This window comes from Misgurnus anguillicaudatus, chromosome 13 (assembly GCF_027580225.2).
Source record: "Misgurnus anguillicaudatus chromosome 13, ASM2758022v2, whole genome shotgun sequence".
Classification (NCBI taxonomy): Eukaryota; Metazoa; Chordata; class Actinopteri; order Cypriniformes; family Cobitidae; genus Misgurnus; species Misgurnus anguillicaudatus.
In genome coordinates this window covers 15546383-15574020 of record NC_073349.2, presented here as the reverse complement: position 1 = coordinate 15574020, position 27638 = coordinate 15546383, and the positions used below count along the sequence as shown (strand labels likewise).

General features: G+C 39.1%; 5 protein-coding genes and 1 long non-coding RNA gene across 9 annotated transcripts in view; 5 read left to right on the top strand and 1 right to left on the bottom strand.

The window, feature by feature from the left end:
• Positions 1–1139, top strand: part of usp19 (ubiquitin specific peptidase 19) — a 32182-nt gene extending 31043 nt beyond the window's left edge. For both annotated transcript variants that reach the window (XM_055189002.2, XM_055188999.2), the window contains exon 26: positions 49–1139. In XM_055189002.2, the coding sequence (XP_055044977.2) occupies positions 49–189 (141 nt within the window). In that variant the 3' untranslated portion in view covers positions 190–1139. The remainder of the gene's footprint in view (positions 1–48) is intronic.
• A 1261-nt stretch (positions 1140–2400) lies between these two features.
• On the top strand, positions 2401–5164 carry LOC129431224 (uncharacterized). The gene is made up of 5 exons (XM_055189003.2): positions 2401–3057; positions 3145–3539; positions 3614–3774; positions 3854–3986; positions 4075–5164. The coding sequence occupies exons 1-5, from the start codon at positions 2838–2840 to the stop codon at positions 4243–4245; spliced, it is 1080 nt and encodes a 359-aa protein (XP_055044978.2). The 5' UTR covers positions 2401–2837; the 3' UTR covers positions 4246–5164.
• Positions 5165–5383: 219 nt separating this feature from the next.
• lrrc23 (leucine rich repeat containing 23) lies at positions 5384–10822 on the top strand. Of its 3 annotated transcripts, none has more exons than XM_073875150.1 (7): positions 5384–5660; positions 6251–6361; positions 8657–8918; positions 8991–9121; positions 9217–9353; positions 9514–9710; positions 9887–10822. In XM_073875150.1, exons 1-6 carry the CDS (start codon positions 5580–5582, stop codon positions 9704–9706), a joined length of 915 nt encoding a protein of 304 aa, XP_073731251.1. In that variant the 5' UTR covers positions 5384–5579; the 3' UTR covers positions 9707–9710; positions 9887–10822. The 3 variants fall into 3 exon arrangements, with proteins under 3 accessions (XP_073731251.1, XP_073731250.1, XP_073731249.1); XM_073875149.1 differs by having other exon boundaries at positions 5385–5660; positions 9514–9738; XM_073875148.1 differs by having other exon boundaries at positions 5385–5660; positions 9514–9988.
• tktb (transketolase b) lies at positions 10682–20156 on the top strand. The gene is made up of 15 exons (XM_073875147.1): positions 10682–10820; positions 10905–11015; positions 13497–13614; positions 13704–13817; positions 13901–14003; positions 14220–14406; positions 14640–14767; positions 14853–15049; positions 15141–15305; positions 16249–16405; positions 16549–16679; positions 18507–18590; positions 18883–18979; positions 19117–19236; positions 19392–20156. Exons 2-15 carry the CDS (start codon positions 10912–10914, stop codon positions 19562–19564), a joined length of 1878 nt encoding a protein of 625 aa, XP_073731248.1. The 5' UTR covers positions 10682–10820; positions 10905–10911; the 3' UTR covers positions 19565–20156.
• A 74-nt stretch (positions 20157–20230) lies between these two features.
• tnnc1b (troponin C type 1b (slow)) lies at positions 20231–24719 on the bottom strand. Its single transcript, XM_073875151.1, has 6 exons — positions 24576–24719; positions 23584–23614; positions 23272–23418; positions 23035–23146; positions 20705–20844; positions 20231–20624 (listed from the first exon to the last, which is right to left on the bottom strand). The coding sequence occupies exons 1-6, from the start codon at positions 24597–24599 to the stop codon at positions 20593–20595; spliced, it is 486 nt and encodes a 161-aa protein (XP_073731252.1). The 5' UTR covers positions 24600–24719; the 3' UTR covers positions 20231–20592.
• On the top strand, positions 20801–26420 carry LOC129430530 (uncharacterized). Its single transcript, XR_008639549.2, has 2 exons — positions 20801–20939; positions 24509–26420. It is a non-coding gene; the product is annotated as an uncharacterized lncRNA (long non-coding RNA).
• Positions 26421–27638: the final 1218 nt, after the last annotated feature.

Sequence of the window (27638 nt, the reverse complement as noted above, 5' to 3'; positions counted from 1 at the left end):
AAGACAAGTAGAAATGTTCTTGTTTTATAACAATGGTTTATTTTACAGGCTTCTAGCCAGACTCTGTTTGGGACTGACCTGGACCCAGACGGATCTCCTTCATTGAGCTCGGACGTGACTTCTGACTTGTTTGCACATTCTGGAGAATGCTCTGCCCCGTCCTACAGCAGCATGGAGGAGGTGGATTAAAACTTGACCTTAAAGCCTAGGACCGTGATCACCGATGGCCATCATTTAGGGAGCTTTGCTTCCTCGCAAAAAATCAAAGACATGTTCACGAATCTAGCATGTTGCACTTTTTTAATTTGCAATGTGGACAAATAAATCTGTGCATACATTTCCAATACTAAGACTGCACATTAATTGGGCTGTATGCACAGACGATGTACAAAAAAGGTCAAGGATACGGTAAGATTAATATTCCTCAAACACAAAAATCAAACAAAGAGTGATCTTCAAGAGCTTTTCATCATGCACAGATCTGTAGGGTTTTTTAAGATACATGTAAATGTTTTAACACCTAAGAATTACATCATTCACAATTTCACATGGTAGGTTTCTAATATGTATGCTTGTATGTACATGAGGCGTAACTTTGGAAAAACCCAACAATGAGCGCGATCAACATGATTTGTGTGGATGCACAAAAAAGCTTGTTTAAATGTTTTTTCACTGAGGTGTCACCTGGCCTGATGTTTTCCTCTGTTAGTGTCTTGAAGTGTTTTGCAGTTGTAAACGTTATTATAATAGTGGATTAAGCAGATTGTTTAGGGTTTTTTGACACTCTCAGGCCTTTAGTCAACTTGATGTCCTGTTATTTCTTTTATTTAGACAATCCGGTGATTGATTTTTGTTTTTTTAACTCCATGGTAGACCTGTGGAAATGCATATGTGAAGTGCAACAAAAGGCTTGATCGATTGAGGTGCATGCTGGCCTACAGTAGTCCTGTACTGTGTATTATATACCATCTCTACTTTTGTTTTTCTAGGTTTTGAGTGGATCGTCTTGTTTCCCCATTCCTACTGTTTTTGTATTGGACTGCATAGTAAACGGGAACTGGGGTTGATCGTAAGAATGCTGCTGTGAATAAAACAAATGGTTAATATAAATAAAAGCTTTTTTGCGTAACAACATTAAAGCTCATGGCTGTGTGTCCATATTTCATGTTTTAAATCAAACATAAAAAAAATGTAATCAAAGTAAACAAAAGTGATCCTGACTGTGAAAACCTTGGATTTCACAGTCAGGGTCACACATATTTAAAATGATTATTATCATGATCAAATATTTACTACCGGTATCTGTCCTCAAAAGTGTGCGTTTTCTTGTGTATGCTTTGCTAAATTGATAGACTAATAATTAAATTGTAAGATAAATGCATGAAGAGAATCTTAATGGTAAGAAAATTGGCTTCATTGTGCAAAATATAACTCTCTAATGCCCTCTTTCTTATTTAATTTTTTTACTTTAAACTTATTCATAATGTATTCAAAATTCTCCATATTTAAAAATTTTCTACAATTATCAGAAGAGAGAACGCATTGTTCCTCGAGGTAGATCCCATTGGGCTGCTTTAATTAATATTATAGATTGGAAAAGATCGTAGTTGTTGCCTCATAAATATTTTCTTATAAGACCAAAGAAGTCCACTTTAAAATGCATAAAATATATCCTGTTAACTGAAATTTTGGCTAGACTTGTATTCCCATTTAAACAAAACCCCTATCTTTGCACAATCTTTTAGCTTGAAAAATACTATTTGCTATTACTCTGACTCTGCCAATAAATCTTAAGAGTATTTATTTAACTTTTTATTTTGTTTGGCAAATTTTTCATCCATAAGCAAAAATGTATGGGCTCAATTCCTGACTCACTGCTCACATCTTTTTGTTTGACTAACAATAAAAAATGTGTTAGGTTTTTGGATATATATAAAATATATTGAGATTGACTCGAACTAAACTTAGATTTATTGCTTATATATTTTTATTGTTACTATTTTTTTCCCTTGATTGTAAGCTACATACCCCCTTATTGTGTTTTTTATTTTTCCTCTTCCTTTTTCTGACTTCTATCTTCTTTTATTTTTTAATGTTCTCCTGAAGGTGATTATATATTTCATCTTATTTTTTGATTAAAAAAAGAATACACAGATTGTTTGATTTTGTCTTTGGCTGACTGCAATTTTACATAGTTATTTAATAATAACAACATAGCCTTTTAACCAAATTCGTATTTAAATCATTGAATAAAATTGCATAACTGTTAAAAATATAACATTTGCAGTGACTTCAGACCAGTAGGTCGCGCTCTCAAAACATTAGGCGTGTTTTTCAAGTGCCGCATGCGCAGACCGATCGGCGTATGACATCAACTACCGCAAGAGCGATTCGAAAGTGCACTATTTTGCGGGATCTCGCGGTAGTTTGAAGTCCAATCGCTAGAAACACAATAGTGCGCACCTCTTTATCGCGATATTTGGCACACTAACTAGGAAGTCGTGCATGTTGTTGTCATTGCAAAAGCCGGCTTTGAGAACTCGGCAATTTTTAAACGCCCTGTCAGACGGTCGGACTTTCGCACCGAATTACTCGACGAATGATTAAGATAAGTAACTGTCTACTATCTAACTTATCTAAAGGTCTATAAATAGATAGAGCAGCACGTGTTACTAACGTACTCATGGTTAGGATGTTAGTCATCTGCATAACCATCATGGAATCCGGATAAGCAGTCACTTATCCCCAAATAACATTAAGATCGTCTATCTTCATTAAGGTAGGCTAGTACGCAGTGTTTTAAAATAAAGCCATACCAACATTTTAGCGCTAACGTTATGTATAACTTGGAGAGGATACCTGAAACAAGTTTGGATGAACTCCAAAGAAATATCACGAACTCTGACGGGACAAGTAAAGAAGTCTCGAAGAAAAAAATTATCCTTCACTTTGACCTCAACAACACAATCCTCGTGTCTGACGCAGTCACGAGACAAGGCTCTGTAACTGCTCTGGAATACTTCCTGACTACGGTGACCTGGGGGCGCATGGCAAAAGGTAATACTTTTAAACTTTTAGTGTAAACGATTGAAAATAAGCTATATAATGCAACACAATTTTAACAAATAGTCTTACTGTTCACAGGAAAATGGGAGTGGTTGTCAGATTCGCCATCTCTACTTCAGCCTTGTGATGGTGCTGTCACATACTACTCCCAGTTTGGCAGGGTTGCAGGCTTCACCACTGCAGGCCCCGGCCGACGGTTCCGAAAGGTCCTGGAGGAACACCTGGAGCTCCTTCGATGGCCGTCTCACTTGCGTGAAGATAAGGAGCTGTCTGTTAAGGGAGAAGATGGGAAGCTGTACCACTGGATCCTACCTTCCTTCTTCCAGATGCTGCAGGACTTGACTTTAGAAGGTGTGGACTTCTCCATCATTTTCCGGACCTTTGGCACAGACCTGCCTCGGGTTCTGACCGCCGTCCGACGTGCTGTTGAGCAGGGGTCTCATCCGCTCTTTCCCGACCTCCCGGCTCTGAAGGTATTTAAGGGTGCAAGTCCTATTTTGGGTAATCCTGTATGAGCCCTAATTATTATGAATGTTTCCCCTTACAGTTAAAAGTGAATGTAACTGCTGGGCGGATCAGGTGCAGTGGTAAGGGTGCAGTGCTGACCCGTGGAGAGGAGCGCGTGGCCACACAGGAAGGGGAGGGGCTTGTGTACCAGTACCTGAGCTCGGCTGAGGGTCTGAGTGGCTTTCAGGACCACTTTGACTGGTAAAGGAGAAGCCACAAACGAGGAGCACAATTTTGTGCCGAATGACTGTAATAAAAATGTTATTTGTTATCCCAATAGGTGGGCACGAAACACTTACTCCATTTTAGGAGGTAAACCGCTTTGGATTGACCCTTTTGATTCCAAGGTCCAGCATATCTTCATTGATGATAATATTCGACAAAATGACGAGGACACTATCGTCCACCCTAAGGTGTGTTTTGTGTGTGGGTTTTTTTTCTTCAGAATGTCCACCTCATGCATCATACAGGTTCACTACATGCTTTTTAATGTGCCTTTAGGTGTTTTTGGACCCAGAGGGATTACAGACTCGAACAGCCTCAACATCGGAGCTGTATGATCTGTGCCTGGTACAGAACGATCTGTTGAAGGCCATTTCTGACCCGGGATATTTTACCCAACGCATCCTGATCTGCATAGAGAATTATGAGGGGAATGTTCAAAAGGGGTAGCTGGATCATTTAAGAAAACACATAAGCAAAAGCAGACAAATGATGAGACTTGAATTTTGCATAAACTACGGTGTCAACTTTAATCAACACAGTTTACCTAATTAAGTATGTTACATTTAAAATACATTATTTATATAGATATATAGCTATATATTTTACTACTATGTATTATGGTTTTGGGTTCTAATCTAATCAGATCAGAAAGCTTTAGGGTTTCACAAGTGTGTGAATAAGGCAGACTGAATGTTGAAGGAGCAAGGTCTTTGAACCGGTATGTAACAGGTTATATGTTGAACAGCATATGCCATGGTTGTCATAGATTTAATATAGGCTTAAGCATTGGCAGCTGCTCTATTGATCTCTTGTTCTCTGGCGCGTGACCAGAGACATAAACATTTAATGCCATTAGTATTCTCAGGGTTTGTGAACATCAGGGGTGTTTTAGGGTTATTTCTGTTTTAATGCATTTGTATACATTTAACAAAATAAGTTGGATATTGATACACTAAGAATTTTTTGATTTTTTTTAACTTGTTGTTTTTGCACTGGTATGTTGAAGCTCCTATGGATCCGTCTAACACCCAGTTTAAAGAGGTGTAAAACTAACTAAAGCAGAATTTTGTGTTTTGTTGGTTGATTTAGTTACTTAGAAGTTTACATATACAATTGAGCAAGTTTAGCAATTATTGCTTTTAGTCTGTGAAACTTAATAGTTTTCTTTCTTTAGAAAAAACGACTAGTTAATTTTGTAAGGTATGTGTTGCACTACTGAAGAATGTCATTGCACAGCTGCTGCTTCATGTGTTTACAATTATGATTGGTTATTATTTATAATGTTTAAGTATGGCGTTGTGTGTATTGTTTAGTAGCCTATGGTAGTACTTTTTGGATTATTATTAAACAGTTTTTTAAAAAGGAACATTTGAATTATGCCGTTGTATTTATTAGTTATCCAGCGGTCATTTCTCTTACAGACTGATTTAATCACACAGTCAGTAGTCATCTAACACTGTTAACGCTTGATAAAAGTAACAAAAAATAGACATGACAATGCAAGCGGGATAAATATAATTTGTGGGTATATAAAATAGGACTAATAAATAATTCTACATCTTACATATCATTTGCGATGGTGTGTTACCATGGTAACGCGTATAAACACCGGTTAAAGGCCCGTGAAACTGAACACTTCAGCTCCAAATACTGAAACAAATCTTATTTTAATTTGTTTTACGCGTAAGAGCTGTTTTTGTTTGATTTCCGTTTCATGTTTCTTTATTTCTAGTTCGCTAACGTGTTTGTGTGAACGAATTGATCAAGGAAATAAATAAAAAATGTCCGACTTTGATGAAGACGAGGTGCTTAAAGCGGACTCTGAGGATGAGGAGCAGGAACAAGAGAATGATCATGAACAGGTGATACTAGAACAAGAAGACCAATAACCTATATCTAACGTTACCTGTCAAATCAGTCAGTGTTAATTTCCACATTTTAAAACAATGGTAAACTTATCAAATCTACTAAAAACATGCATTTTACTGTGAGAATTGAGTTAAAATACGGCTAATGGAATTTCAATGTTAGTAATACCATGTTAGCATTTGCTTATCAAGCAGCTTCTTGAGGTCGTCTCACCATGAGATTTATGCAGTAGCTAAGAAGTTCACATCTATTCTGTGTTCTTATTGGCTCTGCTTTTACGTCATTATTCACTCCTTGTTATGCATTTTATACATTTTATAAATATTTTATCAAATGAATTGTTTGTTTTTTAAAGAAAGATATGATGGTGGCAGAATTATAATGTACTACTAGTCAACAAAAATAATTTAATACATTTAGAAATTCAAGATCATGATACTAGACATTTCAGTCCAGTGACCCTAAAACCTTTGAAATAAATAAATACATAAATGATCCACCAACTACAGAAATATTCAGTAAATTTTGGAGTATTTATACCAGACAAGAAAATGATTTCTTTTTTTTGTTTCTTTATTATCAGACTGAGCCATGTTCACTAACCCAGGACATTATAGCTAAAGGTTTATCCTTACTGTGCCGCACAGGAAATGGCCTATCCCATGCCTATGTCAGACTTGACCTTAAAAACAAGTAAGCTTAATAAAATGTGTAAAGGAATAAAAATAGCTACACCATAGAATAATGCCTGATTTTTGTCACATATTGTTTATATGCCAAGGTTTTATTACTAATATATATATATATATATATATATATATATATATATATATATATATATATATATATATATATATATATACAGCGGGGAAAATAAGTATTTGACACATCAGCATTTTTATCAGTAAGGGGATTTCTAAGTGGGCTAAGTATTGACATAAAGTTTCAACCAGCCAAATATTGAATTCATACAAAGAAATAAGAACATTTAAGTAGGCAAGTTGAGTCATAATAAATAAAGTGAAATGACACAGGGAATAAGTATTGAACACATGAAGAGAACAAGGTGCAAAATGGCATAGAAAGCCAGGAGATCACCTGAAATCTGTCAGTATTGAGAGAGAAACCCTGCCCCTTATTAGTACTAATTGATATCTGCTGCTTTAGTCCTAATTGACGGTCTTTCAAAAAAAACTATGGCTGCGTCCGAAAACTCAAGGCAGTGACTTGTTGCCTCCCTGCCTCATGAGGCAATGACTTCGGAGGCATGAAGGCAGCTCAGAAAAAGGATTTCGGACGCACTTCAAAGGCAGCATGTTTGAAATATAAACAGAGAGCGCATTTGTGATAACTACTATAACTACAATACTAATTTCTCGCTAGAAATGCAATTAAAAGGTGTAAAAAGTGAAAATATACATTTATTTGCACTAAATTTGTGCTCCAGTTGCTTCCTTGGCCGCCATTTTATTTTTTCGAACTCGACCAGGCTCGACCAATCACATTCTCATTGTGCGCACACACATACCCTGCGTTCCAGTTCGTTTTTTTATGAACTTCCCTCGCTAACTTCCCTCAGTCTCGTTCACTCGGATATACGTCATTGCTTACGTTGTACGAGTGCCCACTACTGCTAGAACACTTGAAGTGGGTTCAAATGGATCGCCCTAAGCCCTTGATCACATGGAAAGTGAAGACCGCCCCCTCCATGTGCAAAGCGCGAGTTGCCGAAGTGACGTCACAATCGTGCTGCATTGTGGGATAGGAAGCTGCATGAAGTGTACATATGAAGCAGACTCGCTCCCTCGGTCAAAATCGAGGGAGCGAGGGTCTGTCCATACAAACTTCCCTCGTCCACTTGACGAAGTGGAACGTACTTCAAAATGGTGACAGGGATTCCCCTGAGGGGAAGTGCTTAGGGAAGTTCGCGAGTGTGTGTCTAAAACTGGAGTGGAACGCACCCATAGAATTGTGGGACAGGACAATGGAGGTATCTCAGGAGACAGGAAGTAAACCTCACATTGAATTCGGACATGCCTTGATGCCTTCCTGCCTTGGAAAGCTGCCGCAGAAGGCAGCAATTTAGAGTTTTCGGGCGCAGCCTATAAGCAATGCACTGAAACAAAAAGCATGTTGAGGCTCAGTTAAAGTTTGCGAAAGAGCATTTGAAGAAGCCTGTGGATTATTGGGAGACTAGAGTATGGTCAGATGAAAGCAAAATTTAACTTTTTGGCAGTCATTCTACACACCACCATGTTTGGCGAAGAAATGGCACTGCCCACCACCCCATGAAAAAAAATCTGCTGCCATCTAAAGCTGAAAATGGAAAGAGGGTGGACATTTCAGCAAGACAATGATCCCAAACACAAGTCCAAGGAAACAATAAAGTGGTTTCAAAGAAAAAAAAGCAAGTTGCTTGAATGGCCCAGTCAATCACCTGACCTAAATCCCATAGAAAATCTATGAAGAGAACTGAAGATCAAAGTTCATAAAAGAGACCCAAGAAACCTCAGAATCACTCCTGAGCAATGCAGACGATCGGTCTCTCCCATCTAGAAGCTGTAATCACCAACAAAGGCTTTTCTACAAAGTATTAAATAAAGTGTGTTCAGTGCTTATTCCCCGTGTCATTTCACTTTGTTTATTGTGACTCAGCTTGTATGCTTGGATGTTCTGATTTCTTTGTATGAATTCAATATTTGGCTTGATGGCTACATCTGCTGGAAATTTTGTGTCAATAGCCCACTTGGAAATCTCCTTACTGATGGGGATGCTGATGTGTCAAATACTTATTTCCCCCGCTGTATATACTGCATGTTAGCTCAAAAATTGAAACCCTATTTTAAACTGACATCCCAGTTTTATTTTATGAAAACTGAATTGTTTCTTACTTGTTTGATTAATTGCTTCTGTTTGTATTACTCATATATGTAAGTTGCTACATAAATGCAATTACATGTCTGTTTTCATGACCCTTGTCTCAACCAAGGCTCTTTCAGATTTGGCTTTGCTCAGCTCCTTCATCCATCTGCGTTATTTAGACATTTCCTCCAATCGTTTGTCAGACCTCTCTCCATTAGCTGGCCTAACCCATTTGCTATGGGTAAAGGGAGATTCTAATCTGCTTGAAAAGTTTGACGAGCACTGGTTGGAGCAGCTAACTTATCTACAGTGGCTCAGCCTTGCAAGCAACAGTCTGTGTGATGTGAAAGGCCTTGGAGCTCCAGCACTGGAAAGCCTCAATCTTTCTAGTTAGTGACACTTCTTCTACGCTTTTATATCACTGAGAACTGAACAGCAACGTTTAACCTCTATCTTTTTAGGTAATGCCATTCGGACAATGCAAGGCTTGGAGTATCATAAACTGACCAATCTGGTGACTCTTGAGCTTAGAGGAAATTCTTTGGAAACTACAGATGGCATTTACCTTCCCAATTTGCGTCACTTATACTTGGTATGGCTGCTAGTGACATTTATTGTAGATACATTTATTGGTATTTTTTTCTAAAGATATACAGTACCATTTTGCATGTTCACCCAATAATACAGGCTAAGAACAACATCAAGCGATTGGAGGGTCTGGAGAGGCTGGAGCATCTTAACACTCTTCACCTCAGAGATAACCAACTAGAATCACTCAATGGAATCAACGGCAGTATGAAAAGTCTCCATTACCTTAATATCAGGTGAAAGAAATATGTAGGCCTAACTATGATCATTTATTTACATTCTAGTGGTTCATGTTTATTTATGAAATTCATCTTGCAAGTATAAAAAGTAAACATTAAAGGGTTTAATCACAAAGGGTTCATTTGTATAAACATATCACTCTTTTTACACTTCAAGGGGTAACCTTATATCCTCTCAGAGCGCTTTGGAAACCCTAGTGAGTGTTGGGAAATCCCTGAAGGTCCTTGTACTTCTGGACAACCCTTTAGCAATGACTGATGATTATAGGTTCTATGTGATCTCACATCTCTCCCAGCTGGAGCGACTGGATAAGGATCCCATTACTGCTGATGAGAATGAATATGAATGAATAAGTATGAAGCCCAGGAGAAGCTGGAGATGGTGTGGACCTGCTGTGTATCACATAATCTGTGGTTTATTGTCTGAGATGGGCTGTGATGAAAAATAACACACAAAAAACAAATAGATAAATAAATCTCTATTTTATTCAATAATAAATTGACTTTATTCAATACTCTTTTTTTTCAAGGAATCTGAAGATGCAGACTGAATATACTGTATTTATCTCCAAAATAAATATAAACATTATAAGAATAAATTCTAATATTCAATAAAGAAAAATTGCTGTGTTTATCTGGTGTCAATTGATTCAAATTTCCCTTACAAATACTGAACAGCACTTGTCCATTGATTTACCAAGTAACATGTAATCCAGTGCCTGTAACTAAAAGGAATTCATTTTATGGGGGTGTGTACATACGGTAAGAAATTTACAAAAAATATTTCTGATAGGGATAAAAGAATAGGTAAAACATATATTATATTATATTATATTATAAATATGCAAATTTTCAGCAATCTCACACACTTTAGGAGTGTTCATGCGCATTCCAATGAGCGTATGACATCAAGTACCGCGAGAGCAATTCGAAAGCCGTGCTCTCGCGGTACTTTGATGTCAAATACCGACCTATCTGCGCAGCACAGCATGAAGTCGAACACACCTCTTGGTTTTCGTCCAAGGATGAGAGAGCAGAAAAATGTACTTCCCTGTTTGTTCAAACACACCCCATATTAAAGTGGTAGAGCCTATTTTCAAATAGATTACACACCCCTTTCCTTATGACTATCATCGTGACTCAACGATTCATTGATATAATGTGATACCCTGTCAGCGTTATTTAACAAACGCAACATTTCAACACTAAAACAGAGCGTGCAAATATCCATAATACTTTAGTATACCCACATTTCCGTCCTAAATGTTGATATAATTAAAACAATATTTATTACAAACTGATCTGGCAATCTCACTGGCGCTGCAGCAGTCTGGCCCGTGCTGTGTGCGTCGTCCAATGGTTCGCCTGATAGGATGAGTTGACAGCTGACGTAAAGCGTCACATAAAAGCTACAGCGCACCACGTTTTTACCGACCGTGTCCCACATCGTGCTCTACTCCGAAGGTTATTGCGTTTATGTTATAAACTGCAGATTACCGTCGGATCATTTTAACTTTGAGTGACAACATTTGTATTTATTTCACACAGGTAAAACATGAGTTACCACAAACCCGACGAGAAAACTCTTCAAGGCCTGAAAGACATCGCGAACAAGCTCAGGATTCACTCCATCAAGGAAACATGCGCATCAAATTCCGGGTAAGATCTTATGCAGTTATTGAAATGAAATATTAACTTAACAGTTATTTAGGTTAGGCACATGCAGTTATATTTACATTCATCTATTTTGTCTTGAAAACGTTAACTTTCCTGCATAACGTGAAGTTGGGCATAGTGTGGTCATTGTTGGCTTAAACTGTATGGACGTTTTAGCTCTTATGCTATAATATGGGACGGAATAGCAGTTACTCCGTTTGTAATTTGTGAGTGTATAATAACATGCAGTAATGCATGTAAGTTAATTAAAAATAAATCAGATAAAGCTCGCGCGCGTAGTACCACGAGTTGCACTGCACGTTTCTTTTCACAGGTTGTCACGTGGAGGCGTATATCCTGGCCGTGTCCACGAATCAATGGTCTGATTAAAAAATTAGATACCTCGTTTAATGAATTAACGTTATGCAGAGACTTCGTGTGAATCTAGCACGAAAGGAAAACTTTGCTTTTCGATTGCCCAATCTCCGCTCGTCAGTTTACCCTGACCAATTTGTTGCCACAGATTTCTCAACATGCGTTGAAATTCGGGGAGGTTTTTTTACGCGTAGAAACCCCCTTAAACTATATATATATATAAGTATTGATGATGCATATATATTTTGTAATTGTGATGTTTATATGCCATGGCTAACGTTTTTTTTAACAGATCTGTGCACTGTAGCAGACACCATACCTGGAGTGAAATTGAATTAGTTACAGTAATTAGTTAGGTTTGGATTGGGTACAATACACTGCACACACCCTTATTCACAATGGTTCAACAATACAATGGTTGTTTTGTCTATTTCACTGAAAATATTGTGTAGGAATTTCCCAGAGTGTTGAAATTTTACCTGATACATTTAGCATAACACTTCCTCCTTTTTAGACTACAATGCTCACTCTAAAAGTCGTTTTATACATAGTACTTCCTTAAAATCTTCATAAGGAAGTATTGATTTTGACTGTCTGTCTGGGACCTTTTGGATGTCCCCTTTGAAGTCCTCATTCTGCAACTAATCACTTGAGAGTCCAGATGTGTTTCCTAATTCTTTTTTCCAATTTTTTTTCAGCACAATTGAATCTTGCTATGTGACAAATGGTAATTTATTGGTGTTTTCTCAAGCGAGAAACTGATTGAATTGAACAATAACAAGAGACTGCATGTATTTTAACTATATAAATAATAAATGTAAAAAAATTCCAGCTGAAAAGTTTTCTGCATTGGTCGCATGAATATTTCTGAAAATAAAAAAAATGTTTGGAAACAAACTAACCGTTCTACAACCCCCATTTTTAAAATAAAAACACATTTGTAGTCTTATGAAATGAGGTAAAGTTATATCTACACATTTGTATTACTTAAAACCTTCTAAGTATTTAAAATATATTACACATTAGTTGTCCCCTTATTTAACGGAAAACACCACAGTTTTTCAATGTTTTACTATGTTCTTACCTCAACTTAGACAAATGAATACATAACCATCTTTTTTCAATGGTACACTTAATCTTTGTACAAACTTTGTGTTGTGAACGTGTTGGCATTTGGCCTGGCCCCATTCATTCCTTGGGATCCAGGCAGGGATGAATTTGGAGGGCATCGGACACTTCCATGTTTTCCCTATTTGGGGACTGTTGCATGAGTGGTTACACGAGTGGGTGTGGTGGCACAGAATAAAATGTAGTGATTTTTTTTCTAAGCATATGGAGATGAGAGCTGTGTTGAATGGCGGAGGAGCACTTGGTTTGCAGCACTTCGACCTCGGCGTGCGGTAATATCATCACTCCTGAGTCCTGACTCAAACTTTCGTCAATGTTGCTGCTCCCGAGGTCGGGGTTCTGCAGACGGAGTGCTCTTCCGCCATGTAGTGTAGTTCTCATTTTTATCTGCTTAAAAAATCAACACGTTTTGTTTTGTCCTACCATACTCGCTCGTGTGGCTACTCGTGTAACAGTCTTTAAGTGGAGAGGACATGGAGGTGTTTGGTGGCTTCTGGGTTCATCCCTGTTTGGGTCCTGGGGAGTGAATGGGGCTGGGCTAAATGCTAACACAGTCACGACGCGCTGTACAAAGATTAAGCACACGCATTGAAACAGATAGGTATGTAATAGATCGTCTAAGTTGAGATAAGAACTTAAGTAAAATATTCAAAAACAGTGGTGTTTTCCTTTAAACACTACTATTGAAAGCCCCGAGGCACTCATGTTATGGCTTGGTTACTGTGTGTGTAAACAACTGGCTGGTTTGTGAGTAGTTAAGTAATTTTAGTTTGATTACTACACCTTAAACTCCAGTGATGACAGTACTAGCAACATCTGCACTTTGGTACCATTTGTAATCAGTGCTCCACTTTTTGAAGCGAACCGACATTTGAAAGATAACCGGCATGTTTGAGTGGTGTTTAACATCTAGCATGTTTAAACTGCTAGTTAATGGTTGATAAATTGATTGCTGATGCTGGCGTGTGTTCATACTTGCAGACATCCCACCTCATGCTGCAGCGCTGCCGAGCTCATGTCCGTATTGTTCTTCCACACCATGCGGTACAAAGCTGACGATCCTCGCAACGCCTGCAACGATCGCTTTATTTTGTCTAAGGTGGGCGGTCGTTCCTCCATTGCAGATTTTATCTTTTATATTTATGTTTACCCCTGTATTAACTGTATTTACTTATCTCATGTTTTCAGGGCCATGCTGCTCCAATTTTATATGCAGCTTGGGCAGAGGCCGGGTACATCAAAGAGTCCGATCTGCTGAACCTGCGCAAGATCGACTCTGACCTGGAGGGTCACCCCACGCCTGTGAGTAAAACCTGTATATCACCACCACCACACATAAACTTACACGATGAGCTGTTTTACCAAACTGTGTTGTTACTTTTCAGAAATTAGCATTTGTGGATGTTGCAACGGGATCTCTTGGCCAGGGTCTGGGGGCTGCTTGTGGTATGGCATACACAGGAAAATACTTGGACAAGTCCAGCTACCCTAACTCTCAGACTCTTTTACATTTATGCATTCGACAGATGCTTTTATCCAAAGCGACTTTGTGCATTCAAGTTATACATTTTATCAATATGTGTCCTCCTTGGGATTGAACCCAAAGCCTTTGTACTGTTAATGCAATGCTCTACCAATGAGTTACACGATTACAGTGATCCTTTATCTGAATGTGTCTGTATTGTCTCTGTTTTATTAGCTACCGTGTGTACTGTATGATGGGAGATGGTGAGTGTTCTGAAGGCTCTGTGTGGGAAGCCATGGCTTTTGCCTCCTATTACAAACTTGACAATCTGGTGGCCATCCTTGATGTGAATCGGCTGGCCCAGAGCGAGGCAGCCCCACTTCAGCATAACATGAACATCTATAAGGATCGCTGTGAGGCGTTTGGGTATGTCTTGCTAATTTTGATTTAACCCTCTTGGTGTGCTGGGTAATATATACACACTGCTGTAAGCATTTTGTGGAATTTTCAGTGTGCTTGTAATGTTTGGATAAGAAGTATACAACAGAGCTCATTGAATGAAATTCTGTTTCCCATAATGCAATGCGTTTTCACTTAGCAGAATGAATTGCGCTTAATCGTCCCAGCCCTAACTCGCATACAAACTGTTTGTTTTTCAGTTTTAATACCCATGTTGTGGATGGTCATGATGTGGAGGAGCTATGCAAGGCTCTATGGCATGCAGAGCGAGTGAAAGGGAAGCCCACAGCCATTGTTGCCAAAACATTTAAGGGGAAAGGTCTTAAAGGTAAGTCACTTTTTGAAATTCTATACAGTGAGAATAGCAGCACACTTGAGATTTCTTATTCACTGTCTTGTGCGTCTGCGTTAAGGCATTGAAGACCAGGATAATTGGCATGGGAAGCCTATGCCTAAAGACCGTGCCGACGAGCTCATTAAAGACATCATGAGCCAGATCCAGTCTCCCAATAAGCCCATCCACCCTCATCCACCCAAAGAGGACGCTGCTCCAGTTGACGGAAAACCTATTCACCTGCTCACCGCTCCAGAATACAAGATTGGAGACAAGGTGAACTGATGTTTGCACTAATTGTAACATATTTTGCAATATTGCCCAGCCCTGTATTAAAGCCTGACTTTTGATTGGTTTGCCCCTTCAGATCTCCACCAGAAAGGCTTATGGTGTCGCTCTGAAAAAGATGGGTGATGCTAGCACTCGTGTGGTGGCTCTTGATGGTGATACTAAGAACTCGACCTTCTCTGATATCTTCAAAAAGGCCCATCCTGATCGCTTCATCGAGTGCTTCATTGCCGAGCAAAACATGGTGTGTAATTGAATGTTTTTATTTATACAAAATGTTTGTCTCATGATGACAACGCAAATGAGTAAACCTGACTGTCTGCTTGGGTGTACAGTTACTCTAAGAGCAAAGGAGAAGGTCTGAAAACTAGTTGAGGGAACGGTGCACTGTTTGTCTATACTAAATATAAATGGGTTAAACTATAATTTCCTCCAAGTTTATAATCGGTTACTATTCACAAGTCCTTCATTACGAATCAGTGCTAACTTGATATAAATAAAATGTGATTTTACTAAGTGCCATGCATCCCTTTACTCCCACATGCACTCGCCATTCAGGCCTTTAAAGGGGACAGAGAATGAAAAAACATTTTTACCTTGTCTTTGTTGAATAATGGTAGTCTACCCGCATTCACAAACATACAAAAAGTGCTAGACATGCCAAACATCTCAGTCTCATAGAAATTCCTCTTTTAGAAATGTCAGCCAGAAAATGGCCCAATCTGAAAAACTGATGCTTATGACATCACAGGCATCTCACTGCTCCTCCACTTTAAAATAATTGGCTACATTTTTTGAGTGGCAGCAAAGTCAGCCAATCAGTAATGAGATTGCAAGTTAAGCCAGTAGGGGGAGCCAAATAGGTGCAAAACCACTTGTTTAAAATCCCCCACCCTAATAGAGCTATCTGAGAGAGGTTTTTAGGAAGCTTTTAAGGAATTACAGACCAAAACTAAAAAATGTTTGTCTACATGTCACATCACAGAACAAGGATAAATACTCCGTTCAATCATTCTATGTCACCTTTAAAAAGTCATCCAGAATTTAAATAAGCATTTGCACTTCCAAATTTTTGCTTTGGATTCCCAAGAATTGTAAGTTTCTTTGGATAAAAGCATTCGTCAGATGCATAGGTGCAAAGTTTAGTTTAGTGTTTGTGTTAAATAATTTCATTTGTCACTTTCCAGGTGAGCGTGGCCATCGGTTGTGCCACTCGTGATCGCACCGTTCCATTTGCCAGCACTTTTGCTGCCTTCCTCGCTCGTGCCTATGACCACATTCGCATGGCCGCGATCTCCCAGTCCAACGTCAACCTTGCTGGCTCACACTGTGGCGTTTCTATTGGTGAGACATTTTGATGCGAGGTACATTTTTGATGTTAATCAGAACTTCATAAAGTCCTTACTACAATTTGTTTGATTTCTGTTCTTGTATTTTAATTGAATATTATTATTATTATTTTTTTTGAATGTTTTTATTTTGTCCAGGTGAGGATGGCCCCTCACAGATGGCACTGGAGGATCTCGCAATGTTCCGCGCTATCCCGACATGCACTGTGTTTTATCCTAGTGATGGAGTATCTACCGAGAGAGCCGTAGAGCTTGCAGCCAATACAAAGGTGAGGTTCATGGGTTCCCCCTAATTTAATGTTGCATATGCAATTAGGCCTTTTTATTTTGTCATCATTAGAGCTGCAACAACTAATCAATAAAATTGCAAAAAATTGATTGACATTCGTTGTCAATGAATTTATGAGCGTGTGAAAGTTGCGCGATCTTATTTCATCAATTGCGCTGAAATATCAAAAGCTTTAACATGTACAAAACACAGTGTAGCATGTTTACTTACAACACAAGCAGCGGACTCCGACATATTATTTCGCGTCCATATAAACTCGTCATTCAGGGGTGCAAACTTGTCACCTTTCGGCGAAATTCGCCGTTTTTGATCCAAAATAGGTCATTTTTGTGATTCATCTAGATCCGATGAGTTTTTGAAAATGAGGGGTGAGGGGGGTCTGCGACAGGGTAGCAGTAAATGATAATATAGCATTTTGTTTGTTTTAATAACTTGGCCAAAACAAAAGTGCCATCTTATGAACATGTGTTGATTCATCGCACAGAATACAACGGAGAAATTATTTTATAGAATCATTAAGATACGTAGGTATTAACACATTGTCAGTAAATAGCTGGTTTGCCAACCATAAGACTCCAAAAGAAGAAGTGTCACCTTACTATAAGCTTGAAGGGATTTATAGCTCTTAAACTCCTGCAAAGTGTAAAAGTCCTGCAAAAACAAGGTAATTGATCAGATATGTAAGCGGAGGTAGTGCGTCTGAATCCGTAATCCAGTCTTGGGCTGCTAAATCATATGGATCTATGTTGTTTATTTGTCCAAATAAATTTTTTTGGCAGTAGCATTTAGTTTCTCCCGATAGAGTCCCTTCTCTTTTTCTTTCAACTTCTCTTTCTTCTGTTCTTCTTCAATTTTACCTAGTTTTAGATTAACATGCCCACAATTAAATGGCATAGCGGTCGGCGGTGCCTCTAAACATGGCGCCCACGTCCCATAATGCAACACTGCGGGGACGTACATTAACATTCCCTATTACGCACAATGTTAAACAGACCCGGGACCCGAAGTAATAGATTGAGACCCGACCCGGACATGGCTGATCATTTAAAATATAGACCCGAACCCGTACGGGTCCCGGGTCTTCGGGTCTCTGGTCTTCCGTGTAGACCTCTACTTCTGATTAGCCAAGCAAAAACGCAAACGAATGCTGGTTAATAAAGGTTCAGTTTCCTTTAATATAAGTGACTTCATATTTGTTTAATTGTTGTTGGGTTTTCATAAAAATAGTAATGAAACACAAGCATCTGTTTTAAAGTAAGGGTGAAATCCAGGTTTTAACTAGGCTACTGTAACTATGCATGTATATCACCACTTTCAAATCATAATAGCTTATTTATTTTGTTCATAACAGATAATCTTAATATTCATCAAGGTCTAAAGCTGAAGATTAAAATTAGTTTGTGGCAAAATTCTCAGCACATCCCTGAAGACTCAATTCATTTTGTTAATTGATATTTTGACATTTTAAAGATTTTACTATTTAAAAGCTGCACAAACTTTTTTATTTAAAGCTTAAAATATCTAAATCAAAAATACTATATTAATAAAACTCTGTAGTAGTGTGTGGCCTTTGCACTTTTAAAAGTACACTTCTACATGTGAATACCCTAATTTAGTGCCTTATTTAGCTATTATACGTGAAAATGTCTAATTAAGTAAATATATTTTATCTGATTAATCAAAAAAATAATCGCCTGATTAATCGATTATGAAAATAATCGTTAGTTGCAGCCCTAGTCATCATTAATGTTAATGGTAGACGTTTCCGAGTATTAATTAATCTGTTTTTTACCGTTTCTGTTTTAAGGGTATCTGTTTCATCCGCACCAGCCGGCCTGACACTGCAGTCATCTACAATCCTGAAGAGAAATTTGAAGTTGGCAAAGCCATGGTGAGAACAAAACCAGACCTGAATACATTTATGAAAATGACAATAAACCATAGTAAAGAAATAAAAACACTGACCCTGCCTTTGAAATCCTCTCTAAAGATATTAAAGAGGTTATATTTTCACAAAATAATTCTTCATAAATGTAAAGAATATTCTATGTAAATCACAAACAATGTTTGGCAGGGTTTTCACAGGCAGGCTTACATATGAAAATGTAATGCAGTGTGCACATGGCGCCTCCTGTTGGTCAGCTGAATTTATTTGTTGTAACACTTCCCTGTCTGTCCTCTAGGTGGTGCGTCAGTCTGACAGTGATCAAGTGACTGTTATTGGTGCTGGAGTAACTCTGCATGAGGCACTTGCAGCACATGAACAACTGGCTAAAGAAGGTTTGTGTAACCCCTACGGACCTTAATAGGACATTACGTTACATTTATAAGTTTTCGTGCATATGATTATATTTAAGGCATACAGCTTGTTCCATGTGAAAGATTTTTAAAACTGGTCATATTCATCCGTCTACCAGGTGTGAACATTCGGGTGATTGACCCATTTACTATTAAGCCTCTGGATGCTGAAACTATCGTGGCAAGTGCTCGGGCTACTGGAGGAAAAGTGATCACTGTAGAGGACCACTACAAAGAGGGTGAGCAGCTTCTAAAGTTTTTTTTTTTTTATCTCAAATGTTATCAAAACACCAGAAAGACCATAGATATTTTCTTTCCTCGTCCTGGTTTGGACATTTTTTCCCCTATGGTTTGCAAGGTTATTTATGGTTGTTCCTCTGTTCTCACTGTGTAGGTGGTCTGGGCGAGGCTGTCCTGTCTGCAGTGGGTGAGGAGCCCGGCATCGTGGTGCACCGGCTGGCTGTGAGCCGCGTGCCCCGGAGCGGCCAGCCGCAGGAGCTTCTGGACATGTTTGGCATCAGTGCCAAATGTATCGTTGCGGCCGTCAAGCGCACTTTTGCCAACTGAAACCCTCCCATCATTAAATGGCTCTGAACTACACCCTCCCTCCTTACCCTGTATCAAGAGACCAAGCTCACGACATCAGTATCATTCCAGAAGTTTACCACTTTACTTTTCACTTGAGAAGAAACTGGGGTTGTGTAACTTCTTTGGTGTGTGATTTTTCTAACATGTGCACTGTAGTACCCATAGCTTTGCATTTCATTCAGTTTTGCTTTCTTGAACGCTTTAAACGCTGCATTAATGTTGGCTGTTAAAGGTTTAATGATAGATTAAATCAGACTGCATTCCATTTATAAACATCTTAAGACAATGACCATTTCATATTTCTGATTTAAGCTTCCCTGTTGCTCTGTATGCCTAAAAAGCTTATGTTATGAGATAAGTGAATCTGACCAGATCCGCGATGGTGCTTTCAGATAGTAAAAATATGCATTTGTCATTTTTTTTCATGTTTGTCTTGTTGTGTGAGCTACCATTGTTAACAACGGTTTGATTTTGGTGACTCTGGAGGCCCTTTGTGTCATTACTGTATTGTGTGAACTTGGCTTTCACTGCATTTGATGCAATGTGTTAATAAAAGTAACTGTTCACATCAGTCTGCCTATGAATTAAGCATTTTAAATTTGTTCAAACAATCAGATGAATGCAAGAAATAAAATAAAAAAATGCTACAGAAAATGAATTTATTGAGCACAAACAATATTACTGTTGATTGCGGTAAGACACCATTAACTTTGTATTACAAACAAGAGACTATATGCATATCACGTTTTCTTACGTAACGTGTGTTCGACTGCATGCGGCGCCGTGCAAACCAACAGGCAGATGACGTCACAGTACCACGAGAGCAGAATGATCGGTATGATTTCTCGTCTCGCTCTCGCGGTATCTTGATGTCATCCGCCTGTTGGTTTTTGCCGCGCCGCATGAGGTCTAAAGTTTGTATCTGGGTGCCGGTTGTGTGGTGACGTCAAAGAGACTGGTTTGGGGCAGACTGGTTTCAGGGTCTTTTGGGTCATTCAGGCCGGAAATTACTCTACACCCTTCATGAAGTCCAAGAACTCTGTAAGTTTTAAAGTCATGGATTATACGTGGAGCACTAGGTATATTTGCAAGTAACAAACTGTAATACCAGTGATTTACCATCGTAATCAATTTTGCCGTCGTTGTTTTTGTCTCCGTCCTTCATGAGCTCCTCAATGTCGTCCTCGGTAATGGCCTCACCTGTTGACTCCAGCATGTTCTTCAGCTCGTCTAAATCAATGTATCCATCTCCATTCTTACAAAGACATCCATGAACATTTCTATATTAATACACTTTTGACGAGCCTCTGAACATTTCTTTGTAGTGGAAAAGGGTTCTTCATAGTATAAAAAGGTAAGAAAGAAATGACTATAAGGTTCTTTAGGGAACCAAAAATGGTTCTTCTATGGCATCACTCCAAAGAACGCTTTATAGCACATTTATTTTTAAAGGTGTGGGGGGTCTAAAGCTATGTCATGCATTCTGACTTGAGTTGGATTCCTCATGCTAAACTTTGGCAAAGTGACAAAAAAGCAGTTGGACTGAGTATTTCTGTGTCGAATTCACTTTGCTAGGGTTTATACAAGTTCCGGAGAGTTTTTTTTTTGAACATGGGATAATCTTATATAACAATCTTGCTTTAATTCTTTATTAGTCCTGGAAGTACAGTGGAAGTCCTTATATGGGCACTTAACCTGGAATAGCGCATGCACACACCAACCAAGAGCTGACACAAAATTAACATCACCAGGGAGGTGTGTTTTTGTTTGTGAGGGAAATTAAAGCTTGTTCAGATTTCCGAAGAACCCTGCATTATGGAAACAATGGATAAAGTTTGTTTATCCGGGTAGCAGCGCAGTTGTTAAAGCGTGTTTGTTTAAAGGGACACTCCACTTTTTTATATGTTAATTTTCCATTTGATTTTTGTCGTCTTGGAATCCATTCAGCCGATCTCCCGGTCCGGCGGCACGACTTTTATGCTGCGTCTACACCAGCCGCGGTAGAGGCGGCAAGCGCGGGTAATTTACAACAGTGGTTCTCAACTCCAGTCCTCGGGACCCACCGCTCCGCACACCCTGGATGTCTCTCACATCTGACACACTCAGTTCAGTTCATGGAATTTATCCTAACGAGCTGATGATCTGAATCAGGTGTGCCAAATAAGGGAGACATCCAAAATGTGCAGAGCAGTGGGTCCCGAGGACTGGAGTCGAGAACCACTGATTTACATGTTAGATTTACGCGTGTACCACGCGAATTGAGTGTTGCCTCGGGAAACGCGCAAATTGAAAAATCTGAACTTCGGCGGATTTCCGTGCTGTAGTAACCAATCAGGACCTTGCTGTAGTAGTGACATGATTACAGGAAGCGAGCGGAGTGGCGGAGTCTCAGCAGCGTCGCAGAAGCCCCTCCCATGAAGCGAATTTCCGTGTGAATTTCTCTAATGACTAGAATTTCATGCGTGGCTTCACGCGCAAATGAAGCGAGTGAACTCAAATGTTCAAGCGTCCAACTACGCGCAAATAGCGCGTTTTTGCCGCCTCTACTGTGGCTGGTGTAAACGCACCATTAGCATATCCTAGCATAATCCATTGAATCTGACCAGACCATTAGCATCGCGGTCAAAAATAACCAAAGAGTTTCAATATTTTTCCTATTTAAAACCTGACTCTTCTGTAATTAGGCCGATATGACTTGGAACTATACTCTCATTCTGGCATAATAATCAAGGATAATAATTTGCTGCCTTAACATGGCTGCAGGAGGCGCAATGATACCACGCAGCGCACGAAAATAGTCCCCTGCTATTAAAAGTTTCCATAGGGACTACTCTCAGGCGCTGCGCTACATCACTGCGCCTCCCGCAGCCATGCCAAGGCAGCAAATTATTAATTATCCTTGATTATTACGCCAGAATGAGAGCACAGTTCCAAGTCATATCGGCCCAGAAAATCTTGGCCGATATGAACATTTTTATTTTTCGTCAGTCTTTGTACACGATGTAACTACAGAAGTCAAGTTTTAAATAGAAAAAATATCGAAACTCTTTGGTTACTTTTGAGCGCGATGCCAATCTTAATCAGATTTAATGGATTATGCTAAAATATGCTATAAGTGGCACCGCCGGACCCGGAGATCATCTGAATGGATTCCAAAAAGGTACAAATCAAATGTTTAGCTTTTTAAACTGTGTTTTGTTGATCATAAGTTGTACAGAGAGTGGGATAATGTTTCGCTCTGCCCACACCTACAGCTGCTCGTTTTTTCTGGGAAAGTAGCAGTACAGCTGATCTGATAATAGTAAAGACTCTTTGGAGATATGAAGGATGTAATACTACTCTATAGGTACTCAAGATTAACATTAGATTAGCAAAAAACACTGTGTTATGTGACATTTAAGATTAAGATGTACAATTGATGTCCTTTGGGAAAACACAGTTCATTCTTATCAAACATGCGGAAGACTTCGGCTAACTCCTCCTCTGATTTTCCTTTGCTCTCCTCTTTCATACAGCGCACCATCATCACCAAGAACTCATCAAAGTCCACCGTCCCGCTCCCTACCAACACACAATTCATATTTTGTAGACAGACACATGAACATGATACCTTCCTTAGTTCACTTCAGATAAATGTGGCACTGTCAACTCTTCAATGTTCATTTATACTGTAATTGCCAACGTACCATCCTCATCTACTTCATCTACCATTTCTTGCAACTCTTCTTGGGTGGGGTTCTGACCCAACATCCTCATGACCTTGCCCAGCTCTTTAGTGCTGATGCAGCCATCCTCAGCATCCTGCACGAAGATGTCAAAGGCAGCGCGGAACTCTGCCAAATAAAGTTAAGAGGATAACCGCATGTCAGCCAAGAGTCACAAGTCAACAACGGTGTTTTAAAAAGAACTGCAGAGATAATCTTATAATGGAGTACAGTACTTATGCAGCTATTTGTTGAGTTATCCTACTAAACTCATGAAGTCAGGCATTTACTTACCATTTTTCTGTTCTTCTGTTAAGTTCTCTACCTGTTAAGTGAAAGAGAGAATATATTAAGACACACCACGACGTGTCTACACTCCGACTTATTTTTAAAGGCTTCAATCTTAGTCTCTTTATGAATCCTGACTATTTCAACCCCCACCGCAAAAATATGCTTTAGGAATTTAGGAAAATATTTGTTGCTTATTTATTTATAAAACAGTGCTATTAATAAGAATCACTTCGTTGTATGTTCTTATTTTATTGTATGTGATGTTAGGCAATACACTTCTAAAAATACAGAGGCTAAATGATGCCAAAGAAGAATCATGGTTGGCTCTACGGTTCCATAAAGAACCTTTAACATCCAAGGTGAAGATTCTTTGTAATGAAACACGGTTCGCTATAAAAAGATATTAAAGAAATGTTTTTTAAGAACCTTTGACTGAAGAACCTTAAACAACTATTAATAAATAATAATAAGTGTTTTGTGCTGTTAGATCATATGCCCTTAAAAGGGCACCAAACGTTCTCTGTTCCATTTATTGATTTAACCTTGAGTGCCAGTAAGGCACCTTTACTCCATACAGACTGCAGGCCAAATACTATGACACTGAACGAATTATAGTGCAGAAATCAGTCATTTAGTGAACAATATGAAAATTGTAAAGGGCATTTTATCGGTCTATGCATTTTTTGTGTTTATGCATCTGGCAGACGTTTTATCCGAAGTCACTTACAGTGCATACATTTTATCAGTTGTTATATTTTCCTGGGGATCCAACCATTGATCCTTAACACAGTGTTCTACCAAGTGAGCTACAAGAACACTATTTTTCACTACTTTTTAATAACTCATAATATTATGGCACAAAACAATTATTATTCCTTTATATTTCACTAACACATTTTCACAAGTAACTTACGACTTTTCATTACAGGAAGTAGCCTACCTTGGTCAAGGGCACAATGGTGAAATGACATTTACCAATTGGATTTCCAACTTACCGCTGCTTTGTATACATCATCCATGGCTGTCCTGAATCTGGGATCTTCTTTTTCCAAATGTCCTGTTGACTTCACGCAGGTAATCCAGCACTAAAGCCCAGTCACCCCGCACACTTCTTAACACTGCAGACACAGGACGAAGAGTTCCAGGGCCACCTGTCTTGGACTTTATGGCTCAGAAAAGACAAAGCCTTTTGTCACTCCCCTTTTCCATTTGAGAGAGAAGAGAGAGAGAGGGGTAGAAAAGGAAAGAGAGTGGGGCAAAAGGGGCTTTGGGATGGTATGGGCTATAAATAGGGGAGGAATGTCAGAGACAACAGGCAGGAGGATTCGAGTTATGACAATAAGTCCTTGGCACTGGTGGCCCTGGCAGCCTGAGTGACACCCCATATCAAGTGCTAAACTTATCCACCGGTCACCTGCATTTGCCAATCACTTTTGAATGGCATCACGGCTCCACTCCTGTTGCAGGCATTGTCTCTATGTTTTTATATCAATTTGGGAAATGAACCTGTGACCATGGCGGCGCTAGCATTATCAGTTTTACCCATAAATGGGTTTGATTACCCCTATAACTTTATTTTTGAAGAAAATGGTTCTTCAGTGATGCCACATAATAACCATTTTTGGTTCCTCCGAAACAGAAAGGTTCATTATGGAACCATACAGCCAAAAATGGTTCTTGTGGCATTGTGTAGCCCCCTACACTAAAATATTCTTCTTTTGTCTATATGTGAATCTATTTATAATGCCTGCATCAGTCAGTATCACTGTCAGTGTCACATTAGGCCAGTATGTGCATCAAAGCGTTGACTAATGCCTGTGAAGCTGACATCACAATGATATGCTAAGCTATTCTATATCCCTCTGTCCTAAAGAGAAGAAACGCCTACTAGCCATGAACCTTCCCTTAAAAGAGTATCCGAGTTGTACCCACTCTTACACACGAAACGTACACAATAATTGTGTAACAACATTAAGCAAGGTTGTACGCTCGTCTCACTTTCCAAACATTTTCCATCCGGCAGAACCTCCTGATAATAAAATGTTCGGTTTCTGTTTACAGAAGGCACATGTCTCTGCTCGTGTTCGCACCCACCACAACCACCTCATTTTGAGAACATGTAACAGCTGAGACACCAAACAGCTTAAGAGGCCATGTGGGACATAATAGTAAGAACGAATGGGGAGTCAGTAGAGCAGACTGACACCAATGACTCACTACAGACAGACATTTGGATGTGGGGCGTGAATATGGTTTTGGCATATAGTGTAAATTTACAGATATTGTCTCATTCTTACCCACTGTTTGTTTGGAGAGTAATAAAGGGTCATTTGTTTAAAGAGGTACTTGAGGAAGCAGAGATTTGGAGAATAATTTAACAGTGTATATGCCAAACCTGTTTAAAATTTGACACCATCATTGGACTTCGTATGTTTTACTATATATATATAACAGTTTGCGAATCTTTAATGAGGTTGGAAAACTAGGTATAAATAAGGTATAAAGTTGTCTCAAGGTGTGCACATCGGAAATATGCTTCATGTGTCAACATATACACAGTTGTTGCTCATTTTGTAGCTCATGTTGTCTGAGCAAATTTAAACAGGCAAATCACTCTGCAGTGATACTTTGTGGTGTAAATGTAAATGCAAACAACCTCTTCCTATACAACGTGACCCAGAGAGCTCTTCTATTTGTATACAGTATGTGTGTGCAAGACCCTGGCCCAACCTTAAACCTCAAGCTTTTTTTAACACGCTGCCTTTCTTCACCGGAGGCTGTTAGATTTTACAACATCAGATTTTTACTATTAAATAAACTGAGATCATATGTACTGAAAATTTATAGTCACTCTATTTGAACTATTTGTAGACTGGTAATAGTATTTAAACACTTAAAGCAACACTAAAGAGTTTTTTTTTTACCTTAAAATAACGTTTCCAAAAACGTTTCAGTCGTTCATCCACTTGAAACAGGGTGGACGACACTTTCACATTCGCTTTGCAGCCCTCTATCGGCCAAAACCGCACTAAAGAAGTTTCCAACCGTCGGGTCGCGGTCCTGTAGTTCGAGTGAAAACTACAAAAACTTGCTTTATGGCAGACCTACAATCCAATCAGAGCCAGCTTTGCTGCAGTAGGCTAAATTATTTACAACAGTGCTAATGGACAATTCCGCTTCCAGCCTGTAGGGGGAGCAAAGAGCAATAACTCTTTAGTGTTGCTTTAAAGGGCAAAAATTATGGCAATTTTTACAATATGTAATATAAGTCTCAGGTGTGCCTATGTGTCTGTGAAGTTTTAGCTCAAAATACCCCACAAATCATTTGTTGTTGCAAATCCAAAATCCCCTTATTAGGGTGGGAGCAAATAAGCGTTCATTTCATGTCTGTATCCTTAAAGGCGGAGTGCACAATGTTTGAAAGCCAATTTTGATATTTGGACCTTCTTTTAAAAGACCCGCCCCACACATACGCAACCCGGCAAGGATGTTGGTTAGTAGACACGCTCCTTACTGCTGATTGGCTATAAGTGTGTTTTGGTAGTCGGCCCGTCTCCTTTTCCAAAGCGTTTTTCAAACATTCTGCACTCCGCCTTTAAATGCAAATGAGCTACAGCTCCTCACTCCCTTATCAACAGACAGCGAGCGCATTCGGTTAAAAATAGATCTGATTCCTGTGAATACAGTTTGAGATAATAGTATATTTAGCAGTGGCGGCCCGTGACTTCTTTTTTCGAGGGCGCATGATGCGAAGTTCGTCACAACATGTATGTAGCCTGACATGTGTGTGGTTCGTCATTTCCAAATATGTGTTTGGTGCGTCGAGTGATCCTATGTGCATCACGTGTCTTGTCAAAATAAGTGCCTGCTGCAGACGCGTCTAAAGGGTTTATGATAAAAAAGACGCTCGCGTTTGCCAGATACTCTCATTATCTCATGCGTAATCAGAGTTTAGTGTTAAGTGAGTGTCTTGCGTGTATTTTGTAGACGTGAGCGTCTCTTTTATCACAAATGGTCTCGACGCTTGTACAGCAGGCACCCACCCTGACAAAACACGT